Source organism: Protobothrops mucrosquamatus, unplaced genomic scaffold (assembly GCF_001527695.2).
Source record: "Protobothrops mucrosquamatus isolate PMUCROS unplaced genomic scaffold, P.Mucros_1.0 scaffold3565, whole genome shotgun sequence".
In the NCBI taxonomy this organism is placed as follows: Eukaryota; Metazoa; Chordata; class Lepidosauria; order Squamata; family Viperidae; genus Protobothrops; species Protobothrops mucrosquamatus.
This window is the reverse complement of record NW_015389531.1, coordinates 55,357-67,953: the sequence shown is the minus strand read 5'-3', so window position 1 is coordinate 67,953 and position 12,597 is coordinate 55,357. Positions and strand designations below refer to the sequence as shown.

At 40.7% G+C, this 12,597-nt stretch overlaps 1 protein-coding gene across 1 annotated transcript in view; it reads left to right on the top strand.

Moving 5' to 3' along the window:
• Window positions 1-9,444: 9,444 nt before the first annotated feature.
• NID1 (nidogen 1) overlaps window positions 9,445-12,597 on the top strand; it is a 48,945-nt gene continuing 45,792 nt past the window's right edge. Inside the window, exon 1 of the mRNA XM_015827212.1 lies at window positions 9,445-9,639. Coding sequence (XP_015682698.1) covers window positions 9,445-9,639 — 195 coding nt within the window. The remainder of the gene's footprint in view (window positions 9,640-12,597) is intronic.

Below are 12,597 nucleotides of genomic sequence, written 5' to 3'. Positions count from 1 at the left end.
ATATAGTGTGGACCTTCGCAGAGATTGCAGAATAGCAGTGATTTCACCCTTAAAGTATTTTGGAAGATTGTCACAACAGACCTCAGAGAGCCCCAGCTTTTTCTATTACAACCCAATTGTAAAATTCTGGATGTATCAAATATTTTATTCTTACATAACATATTGATTCCAAAGTCCAAGATATCTCATTTTCCTTTTGTTACTTAAACTAAGCCATGGTTTGTTTAACTATAGTTTGTTAATTTAACTACAACTGGCTAGGGTCACACAATACTGTATGCTGTTATATGTTCATGTACCAGAAGTACGAATCATATGTTGCATTAGTGAAATATGTGAATGTTAATTAGCAACAAAAAAAGCACCTTTACTGGCCAAGAATCCTTGTGACTAAAATGGCTGCTTCTTATTTTTGGATCAATTTTTTTTATCTAATATACAACTTCGTGTGATATCTCTTATGCAATATATTAGTTGGGTTCTTTTCAGTTTGGGAGGACTATAAATTTGGAGGTGAAATTCTAAACTTCTGAAGTTACATATGATCCTGAAGTTAGTGTAAACATTAACATCTCTTGAGCTATGCTCACATGACATATAATCACAAATTAGCCACATGTGTGGGGTATAAGCCTAGAAAAGTTGGGTTAATTGAATAAATCATAGCTAGATTAATCACAGGTAAGCTCATCATGTAAAGCAGGGGTCTTCAAACTTGGCCCTTTTATGATTTGCGGACTTCAACTCCCAGAATTCCTCAGCCAGGCATGCTGGCTGAGGAATTCTGGGAGTTGAAGTCCACAAGTCATAAAAGGGCCAAGTTTGAAGACCGCTGATGTAAACTCAGCCTTTTCACCTAGAATAAGTTCCAAATAGCATCCCAAAGCATTTAAGAATGGGAGGTTGACTTCAATTCTCCAACAGCATGTTTGATATCAGAAACAGGGCAGTAGTCTGGCTGAGAGGAACCAGCCCCTGAACCTTGTAAGCTGCTGTGTCAAGATGGAAACCCGTAATCACAGAAATTCTACTTATACTTTGCTCCAGTGGCATGTATGTATAAGCAGGGCAGTTTAAAAACATTTCTTATTTTATGTGTGTATAGTAGGGGAGTGAACATGAATCTTCAGAATTTTCATACATGAAAACTGTGTCAGGATTAAACGTCAGGGCACCAGTATCCTGTGGTACTGGAACTGTACCAATTTCTATTGGTTATGTTTTCTCTTTCCAAAACAATCTTGCATTTCCTAACTCCACTGTCTGAACCTGCAGCTCTCTACCGTAGTAGGTTTCATGGGTTATATTTTAGCAAACTACATCATCTTAATGCTTAATTTCTCAGACTCAACAACTTTAAAATATAGGGATTTCAACTCCCAGAAATCCCCAGCCAGCCCTAGATGAAGTCCACACATCTTAAAGTTGCTGAGATTTAGAAATATTGTCAAGGCTTCTAATGAGTTTTCTAATCCCTATAAAAGAACTATTTACCTAACAGGTTATTGTTCTATCAGCAAACATGTTTTTGGAAAATTGAGAATGGTTTAATAATAGGAACCAGTAGGTGTCTCTCTAGAGTTTCTTTTTTCTGCTCTGGAAAATCATGGGAGGGGAGGAGGAGGAGAATGTTTCACATTTTAGGCATTGTGTGATATATAGAGAGTTTTTTTTAATACCGTTATGTCCTGCAGAAATCTGCAAATGAATAGAAGTTTTTTTCTTCCTCAAAATTTTATCCTACAATTCCTGATCTTCAGGGATATGATGCAGCTGAGGCGGCAGAACTCTGAATAGCCTCACAATTTCCGTCTTGTGCAGAAACAGGATGCTTAAAGAGCTTTCAGTTCCTGTGTAACATTGCATCTAAATACTGCCTAAATACTGCCTAGCGTATAGTTCCAATATTGGGGCTAATTCAAATATATGCCATACACTGTCAGCAAAGGTAAAAATGGGAAGACGTTCCAGGAATTCTTATAAATGAATGAATCCAAATATAGACTGCCTATCCTTTTCAATTGGTCTGCTTGCCTCAAGTTTCATAATGTTTGTTGATGTTTTCTTTTGGATCTCCTCAAAAACCCTGGTCCACATGCCTTAATTTATTTTAGATTTTTCTAATTAATAAATGGGAAGCTAGCTTGCCAAAAGGGAAAGCTTTTATTTCACCTTTATTTCCCAAATGGCTTATAAGGAATCTTTTAAACTAAAAATGCTGATTAATTTTCATAAGCCATGAAAAGCATATTGACCCATGTTTGGTATAGTGGTGGAGGGATGTGTCCGCTAGCCCAGAAAAATGATAATGCTACAACATATTGGTGGAAAGAGAAAGTGGGGTGAGGAAAGGTCATTGCATTTTACATTAAATGGGCATTTTGTGATTGGCCTTACATTCCATAACAACTGCTTTGTGAAAACACCCGTGATACACTCTCAAAATTCCAAAGGCATCCATTGTGCTCTGAAGGATATTTTTTCCTCTCAGCTCAGCCTATTTCACTTCCCTGTGCCTGCTTCATTCCTCTATGCTGTCCTTAAGCTCTCAAAGGATTATAGTGGCAGCATATAAGTATATAAACACAATTTTAAAAACAAGCAAGTTTAGGATGCATCTAAGTGTGTGCTTCAGGATACTACAAACAAAAAACATAATACAGGTCTGTTTTGATTTTAAATAAGAAAGAAGAAAAGATAGGTATGGACAAAATGAATGAGAGTAAAGCAACGCAAGAATTATTCATATTTTTACAGAAGTCTGAATCTCTGTTCTTGGTATGTCTCTGAACTCCATCTGTGGGGAAAGGGGAATAGACAAAAATTTTAAATATCAGTTAATGACTAAAGGGTGACATAATCTGGACATCCTATGTATTACCGTGATTAACCTCATCAATATACATGACTGCCCAAGGAATCAACATGACAACAACTTTACTATTAGTGCACTGTCTATTTTATAACAGTAATGTAAGTCAATAGCTTCTAGATGACCTTGATTGACTTTAAAAGAAAAATAAGCAAAATGAGATCTGGCTAAATGATTGATGGGAGATCACAAGGAAATTCCAAGGATGTAGTCTGGTGAGCTGAAAGAAGTTGGAAGAAGATAAAATAAATCACTTCCACATTGTTTGTAAGAAAACAGTATGGACATGTAGTCATCAGGAATTCTGTCTGATGAGAGATTCTTTATGGATCTCTTCTAGACATGAAAAAATGATAAATTACTCTGACTCACAGAACAATTGTGTGCCCATCCCCACTCCCACAGATTTTGCCACTTTGTAACTCCAAACATTCAATTGTTTAAAGGCAATTGTAAACTTTCCACAAAACCTGTGGAGCAATTATACCTTGAAATCTGTTTTTGTAGGTCTATTCAGCAACAGATATATAATATTTAAGCACACATTCATATATGCAATACTGTTCCCATATCAATCTTTCATCAACAAATTCACTATTTGCACATATCTGTAATCTTTAATTAGAGGAGCACTTCATTAAAAAGCAGGAATGTTTTATTAATTTCCAATGTGTTATTTTTATTCCAGTATTTTGTTTTGTTGACTTCAACTATAAAAATTCAGAATAGTTATGAGTCAAGAAACATGGAGCATATACCTGAAGGCACATATCACGTTTAGTACCAAAAATTATGAGCAAAGAATGACTTGGATTACAAGATGTTTGCTGTTGGTCTGACTTATACATATCTGTATAAGTCACATCTGACTTATACAGTTAAGTTGTGCTAAAACAAGGCAAGTTGAATTACTTTAGTAATCTACGAACAAAAATCTGACAAGCGTGCAACCACTCCCATCTTTTCAATCTATTACCTATTTTTCAACGGTACTTTAATATGGGTTAACAACTTCCTCTTTGCTATGCCCCCATATGGAACTTGAAATAACTGCTTTTTTCATCAGATAGAATAGAAAATGCTTCCTTGGGAAAGACTCTTCAAACACATTATTTCTGCTTGTTGAAATCCGTACATACAGCTTATACATTGTTTAAAAACTTACAATTTGTAAGAGTGTCAGACTTTCACAATTCTAGCTTCTGTAGTTTTCCCACCGATGAACAGCAAGGCTACAGGAGAACATAGCTTCAGTCTTGTTTAATTGCAAAATCTTGTGTACTTTCTCAGGAGTTGATTGTTGAATAATTGCTTTACAAAGCAGGCCATTGCTTCTGAACAAATGTACACTGTGTATAGAGTACAAAAGAATGTCAAGCCATATTTGGAAAAATGTGTGGGTGTTTGTTTTGATTTGTAACTTCTAAATAGAATGAGCTGCATTATAGCCAAGGAGACTGAGGTCAAGAAGGATAAATAGTTGCAATTCATGGAATTATAGTCTCATTCCATGTATCTGGATAATGTTATACTAAAAGAAATTTTAAAAGTTGGCTACATTTGAGAGTACTGTTCTGCATCCCCTCCCTTCTGGTAGGATCACACTATCCCTGGGGACAAAAAAAAGAGTACTCACCTTTAAAAGAAGCTATTTTTGAAAGGTTTGGGTAGTGAATTACACTGGAAGGGTGGAGGGTTTGCTATCCCTGCTAAAGCTCGGGAAATTTAGAGATGCCTATAAGGTCTGGCCAGTTGCTAATTCCATTGATGAATGTTCCAACATACTCCGACTATTGATTGACAATTAACTTTTTCACAGTTATCTTAGTGTATTTCATGCAACTTTGCAAAAGACAGAGAAACAGAGAGAGAGAGAGAATGCAACAAAACAATTGGAGAGGGTGGGATGCACTTTTCTAAAGGGGATTCTGGGATGTGCTCCCAGTAACAACCACATTTTTTTCAAACTGTAAATAATGTTCCAGAATGCATGGAGAAATGAAGAAAGCTTTTCCAGGAATCATTAAGTTGCGACACACATGTCCATGGACAAGCAGTATATATTTCCCCTCTTCTTTTCTTTCCCTATACAGAGAAGGAAACAATTAATTGAAATGAGGTAATGAATCTGAGGCTCCCAAATGGGAAATATCAGAAAGCTATCCCAATTTTATGGAGATGTAAGTTCTCAGATCTTGATTTCCTGGCAATACTTCCATGATGGCTTCTTTCCCTGATTTGAAGAAAGGCACTGGCCTGTAAACCAGTGAATTAATAAGAGGCAATGGAATGTGGTGACTGTTTCCTGCTCAGCTTATAATGAGCTGTGTTCTACGCATCAAACACAATTCCTCTTTCAGTGAGTTGATGCCTAGTTCTATGCAAACTCTTTTACTTTGACAAAGTATTACATTTAATTGAATACTTTAAAGCTGGGAGGGAGAGAGGAAGGGAGGGAGGCAGGGAGGGAGGTAACTAGATTTATTTTTGCAGCATTTATTTTATATTTTTCAGTCAGCTCAAAAATATATGCATTTCCCATTCTCAAGAGAATTTTCCATTACTGGCCAGCCGAGACAGCTGCAAATATACTTAGTAATTTTAAGTAATAAACATCATAATTTGGTTTTTGATTTTCTCTACAACAATCAAAATAGTCAAAATATGTGCTCAGAACTAATTTCCCCCCAAACAATTTAAAAACAATAACTTGAGAAGTAATGGGTTTTTTTCACTTCATTTTATTTAATCAAACTCTACTATAAAACTAAAAGTCCATGTCTTTATGTCTGCACACACAAAAGATGGGTGAATCATTTGACTAAGTTAAAAGGATAGGAGTAGGACAGACAAGACTTCAATCCACATGGGATTATCTGATAAACAACTAATTGGGGGCAAAGGAGACTGCAGAAGTCAGTAGATAAGGTTTAATCCTTTATTGCATCTGTATTTTGTCTGCTAAACTTTTAAGTATGTAATCTTTGATAAATCAAAGTATATTTCCATCTTAAAGCATCTCAGTTAGCTAAAGGAATAAATATGGACATAAATAGGGACACGCTTATTTGGTCTGTATGCTGCCTTTCCATTTGAAATGAACACCAAAGGTGAGTTGCAGTTTAAAACAATTAAAATAAGTATCTTTAAATAAAAATGATCGCCTTTTAAAGGCTTAACTTAAGAGGTATGTCTTCTTTAAAGGCAGAGTGAACGGGGAGCATCAAAGAGAATGCATTATTAGAAAGACGCAGGAGAAGGTGCCTTGGGTGAGGTTTTTTGAGAGTGAACATATTTAAAGGCTTCCCTCTTGCTGAAGATCTCTATTCCTGAGGTCCCTAACAGGAGGGGTGATTCTTCAGACAATGAGATCCAAGCTTTATAAGGCTTCAGAGGTCAGACCAACACTTTATGATGCCCAAACAGCATTTGGCAAGCTGTTAATTGCTTAGAACTGGTTAGCAGCTTAGATCCTAGACTTTGCAGCAGGTGAAACTTCCAAACACTTCCAGGGGGAAACCCTTGAAAGCACCCTACGATAACCAAGACAAGAAACAACTGAACATGAACAACTATTGCCAAATCCAACTGACTTGATATATTAGGATTAGTTGTGGAAATAACCTCCTTGCCACAACCACCACTGTTGCAAAAAATTTGATGACCATAAGATAGTGGCATGCTGTGACATCTAATACTGTCTTTATTTCTCAGGTCTGGAGATTAGGTAAGTCCATAAAATATTTGTCTTTTTGATGATTTAAGTTGGGTTTGTTTTTGGACACCATTATTACTTTCATTTTTGTTGAGTGTGTTTGATTTTATCTCTATGTGTGCTGCATAGACTCACAATTGTCAGATAGGCAGCTATGTAAATTGTTTTGATTTAATTAACTAATGTTTATTTCCAAATATTTATAGAGGACTTTATTGAATATAAAATAACTTAGTGAATGATTCACTGTATGGTATTTATACTGTGTATTCATTTCACTGGATGATGCTGAAAGTGGTCAATAAATTAATGTGATTCCAGCACAAAGATTAAACACATACAACTTACAATAATCATTTCCTTCCTCATTACAAACAATATAGTTTGTAATGTATACCTCCGAGACCGCCTTCTGCCACAGATTACCTCCCACCGGCCGATACGCTCCCACAGAGAGGGCCTCCTCAGGGTGCCGCCAACCAGACAGTGTCGGTTGGCGACCCCCAGGGTGAGAGCCTTCTCTGTCGGAGCGCCCACCCTCTGGAACGAGCTGCCCCCAGAGATCCGGGTGATTCCGGATCTCCCCTCCTTCCGCCGCGCCCTCAAGACCTGGCTGTTTCAGCAGGCAGGACTGGCCTAGGGGATATTTTAATTGGTTTTAACAAAATTTTAATAGAGCGGCCAATTCAAATATTTATTTTTAATTATTTTAGATTTGTATTGGGTATTTATGTGGTATTGTTTTAAACTGGCTGTGAGCCGCCCTGAGTCCTCCGGGAGAAGGGCGGGGTATAAATGAAATAAATAAATAAATAAATAGTGGATATTTAAAACTGTGTGCTTAATGCATTTTTAAGGATTTGATTATTTTGGGAGGACAGTTTACTGTCATACTATAACAAATAAATGCACAGGATCTCAAGATTACATAGTCAAAGTTGTTCTTTCATTGAGTCATAGATCTTTGCAGATTATGGTAGAAAAAGTCTGTCTGGCTGGAGAATTCTGAGAGTTGAAATCCAGAGATTTAAAGTTATTAAGATTTATCACAATACACACAATACATACAATAAGGTTATATCCAGCCTTAATACTTAAAATATTTTCTTTGAATTTAGGGAGTTCTGATTCCCAATTTTTTAACCATAATAACCACATGATTCCCAACCTCTGCTCTAAATTACACTGTTGAAATGAACAAAGACTGGAATAAAATTTATTACACTTTCTTGCAGAAGATTCATCAGCACTGGTCACTTTCTGATAGGCAGAACAAATGCCTGGGCTGAGAATTCTTTAATTTTAAGTGCGTGTCTTATTAGATACCAGAGTAGATTTCTCATGACTGGTAAGCTACCCAATATATGCTGTCTAAGATGATGGGTGCCCTTTTGTCTTCTTCCATGCAAGTTTCCTACACCATTCCAAAATCACCTATTGTTTCGCCATCAGCCAGTACATTTCTGGTTATGTTGAGGTACACACACACACACACACACACACTTTCTACAGTATTGGTAGAATGAATGTTTTGCAGCTTATGGACACTTGAGTGGAACTTGCCTCATCATGGTTCTAAATAACTAAATTTTCACCTTATGGTTCTAGAGATTCAGCTGCCATGGAGCCTTGACCTCTTACATTTCTCCCCTTTATAAGTAACAGCTACATGTGCAAGGAGGAAAATTACCTGGAAACGCAACCTGCATGAACTGAGGACTGAAGGGAGAACAGAAAGTGAACGCCATTCTTTACACCAGTGGTTCTCAACCTTTTTAATGCCGCGACCCCCAAGCGGTCGTAAGTCGAGGACTAAACCGGTCGTAAGTCGAGGACTACCCAACCGGTTGTAAGTCGAGGACTTTCCCTGCCCGGGAGCGCCGTGCATGCGTGGTTCCGCCCCCTGCGCCGGCCGAGGCGTAGCTGGCAAGCGGCAGAAACAGAGCAGGCCGACCACCAGCTGGCCCAGCTCAAGGGAGGTAAGGCACCTGCCGGAAAAGGGGAAAAAAATGGCGGACAGCCTTGCTTGGCGACCCCCGTGAAATGGTTGATCGACCCCAAATGGGGTCGCGACCCATAGGCTGAGAACCGCTGCTTTACACAATTCTACCTGTCAGCTGGAAGGAAGAAAGGGTTTGTTTGTCCTGTTTCTCATTTGTTTTTAGATTGGTGACCAAGGTGACAGTACCTTGGCTTCGAACCACTGATCAGGCTTTATTATGCACCCATTTCAGATGAAAGCGATTCTGGGCAGTGTGCACAGCGCTTAATTAAAAAAACAATAGTCAAATACTTTTCAAATACAACACTGTACGGTTGTCAAAGTGCCTCAAGTCTAAGCAGAGCACTTTTTCTACAATGGGATGCTTTTCCAGATGTGTTTTTTTTTTCTAAAAAGAAGGATGAAGCAAATCCCCAGGGGATGAATGATCATCCTAACCTGATCCGTTACACGGCTCATAATAGGGACGGTTACTTTATATATTGCAACCATTCACGCTCACGCGAGGCGAGTAAGAAACAGAAGGGCTCGTCTTACAGAACGTGACCATTGGAGCTCGTGGAAGAAGGCGGGAAAAGAGGACTGGGAAAGGGGAGGAAGCTAAGCGATCCCACGCTTCAAGCCTCTCTTTTATGGCTTGGGGTGAGGTGGGGGGGGGTGGGGGGAGGGAAGCCGAGGCAAGTCCTCGCCTTGCTATAGGGTAGCTTTCCCTCAACCCTCTATTGATTGGTCGGCTCCCCATTCTAGCGAGCGTGTCCCCCTCCTCTCTTTCCTTCGCAGCCCCGGCGGGGTTTAAAACTTGCAGCGCGTCCCGCCGCCTGTCGCCCTTGAGGGGACTCGAGAAAGCGCGGGATCATGACGGGGCTGAGTTTGTGGGCGCTGCTGGCGCTGCTGGCGCCGGGGGGCTGCTCCCCTCGCGAGGGCTTCCTCTTCCCTTTCGGCTCGGCTCGGGGCGACGAGGCGTTGGAAGCGGGGGACGATGTCAGCTCCGCGCCCCTCTTGCTCGACACGCCGCTGCACTTCTACGGCTCTAGCGTCCACTCCCTCTATGTAAGTGCCCGGGAGGTGAAAGGAAGGGATCGGGCTGGAGAGAGAGAGAGAGCTGGAAGAGGAAGGGAAGGAGGGGCCACGGCGAATGGATCCGGGCATGGACGAGATCCTGATCGGTTGTGGGGGGGGGGGNGGGGGGGGGGAAGCCGAGGCAAGTCCTCGCCTTGCTATAGGGTAGCTTTCCCTCAACCCTCTATTGATTGGTCGGCTCCCCATTCTAGCGAGCGTGTCCCCCTCCTCTCTTTCCTTCGCAGCCCCGGCGGGGTTTAAAACTTGCAGCGCGTCCCGCCGCCTCTCGCCCTTGAGGGGACTCGAGAAAGCGCGGGATCATGACGGGGCTGAGTTTGTGGGCGCTGCTGGCGCTGCTGGCGCCGGGGGGCTGCTCCCCTCGCGAGGGCTTCCTCTTCCCTTTCGGCTCGGCTCGGGGCGACGAGGCGTTGGAAGCGGGGGACGATGTCAGCTCCGCGCCCCTCTTGCTCGACACGCCGCTGCGCTTCTACGGCTCTAGCGTCCACTCCCTCTATGTAAGTGCCCGGGAGGTGAAAGGAAGGGATCGGGCTGGAGAGAGAGAGAGAGCTGGAAGAGGAAGGGAAGGAGGGGCCACGGCGAATGGATCCGGGCAAGGACGAGATCCTGATCGGTTGTGGGGGGGGGAGATCCTGGAATGTGATTTCCAAACAAGGAGCGCGTCAGGATAGAGAAAGGAGCGGGGGGGGGAGAGAAAGAGTGAACCGGAGTTGCTGTCACTACGTGTGGAAGTGTCTGCTGCTGCTGCTCGGGCCGCCAGCCAAGGAGGAGGAAGCTTGCTTTGATAAGCGGCTGCTTCATCCCTAAAAGGGAGAATTGCTGGCTTGGATGAAAGCATCGGGCTGGAAACTAGGAAGCTGAAATTCTTGTCCCGCTTTGGGCCGAAGCCAACTGGGTGATCCCTGGGCAGTCACTTTGCTAGTCAGCCCTAGCCAGCAGACCGTGCCAAACCCATTGCTGAAAAACTTTCCCAAGAAAACTGCAGGGACGAGTCCCAGGAGGGTTTCCAGGAGTCAAAAAAAACTGCCTGGAAACTGAAAAGTCTGAGAAATTGAAATCTTCCATGTTATCTTCCAGAAAGCTAGATAGATGTCTATCTCAACTCAAGAGAGACTTTTCCTTTGCTTGTTCCTTGAGTGAGATTCTCTTGATCCTGTTGTTGCAGAGGCATGACTGCAGTTGGATTGTGCCTTAGGCAAGGCACTCTGTCTATATTCAGGGCAATGTTATTCTTCCATCTGAATTGATTGTAATTCTGCATGATTACAAACTGATTCCCCGGGACAAAATCTGGAGTATGGATTTGTAAATAAGCATTCCTAATAAAGAACCAACTTCTACAGTCTTTGTAGTTATCCTCCATCGGGCTATTCTAAACTGAATGGGGTCCCCTGAATTTCTGTGAACCTGGGGTGATCTGATATAAGTAGAGTCTTTTCTATAAAATGTCAATGCCCGAGAAGTTGTATGGGATATCGGAAGACGAAATTATGCAGAAGGAAAGCAAGGAGATGTTTTGGGTGCGGTGGGAAGGATTTGTTCAGAGTTGTTTTGGCAATTAGGATAGACTCTTACTAATTCCAAACAAAATAGAAAGCAGATGGTCTTTGTTTTTTTCCAAGATTTACAATCCTAACTAGAAAAGGCATTGTTACTATCATTTCAGCTGTTGAATCCACTGGACTTGCAGGTCATGCAAATAAAATAATGATCATTGCACGTCAGGACAAAAACGCAGACCCTGTTCTGTTCTAAATATTTACATTCCTTTCTTAGTACTGTTCAAGCCACGGATCTAATCCATGATTACTCTTTCATGTTGATTACTGGTTTGATTTGATCTGATCTTGGTTTTTCTCAGCATGGTAGGGATTGGAACAATGATAAGGTTAGGTCATCTTGCTTTTCTTATTGTACTTAAAACTATGCATTGAAAGTTTTCAGAATATGTGGGTTGTGTTATATTTGGGCACATTTCTGATCTGTTCAAACAGCCAAATCCCATAAAATGCTTTCAAATGTGTGGTAACACCTATTGACTATGACTGTTCTTAAAAAACTTAAGCAGAGATGCACCTGGTTAATATTTGGATGGGAAGCCATTAGGAAATCCTAGGTTTGTAGGCTGGAGTTGGAAAAAAAATCCCCAGAAGTAGTTAAGCTCTTTCCATATTGCTGCCATATGGATGTATTGCTGAAGTCACCAGAAATTCAGCTTGATGATAAGGAAACTTTACAGTAGCAAGCAATGAAAGGCATTTATTTAGAGGTTGTGTATGTCATTTTCATAAAGCTGTGTCATTCATTCGTTCATTCATTTTTGGGCTAAATCTTCAGGAAATCTAAGGTTTACATCAGAGGTGTCAAACACTGGCAACCTTAAGACTTGTGGACCTCAACTCCAGAATTTCCCAGCCATCCATGCTAGTTGGGGAATTCTGGGAGTTGAAGTCCACAAGTCTTAAAGTTGCCAAGGTTAGACACCCTTGGTTACACTATTCTTCAAAGTAGTTTGGTAGACCCAACATGCCTGTATGTAAGTTAAATGTATCAGCCCCTCCTCTACTGGGAAGACTGTAAATCTTCCCAGGAGAGGAGGGGCTGATACATTACATACTGTATACCGGTCAAGACAGGGAAACGTTTTTGTTTTTTATGATAGTGGTTGCATTGCAGTTGAAGAATTATCTGCCAAAATTTGCTCACCAGGCATTTTCAGTACTTTTACATGCCATCAGATGAAGAATTCTTTTTTTTGCCTTACATTTCAATTGTTGAGGCTTTATGTTATTCCACGTTTTCATGTTGATTTATATTCTTAAATTATTCTTGGTTCTTTGAGTCCCTGTAATTTTGTGAGATATGCTGACCATTTATAAATCTGTTTTTTTAAATCTAGAAAAAAATAGAAATAGCGTATAAAATTATTGC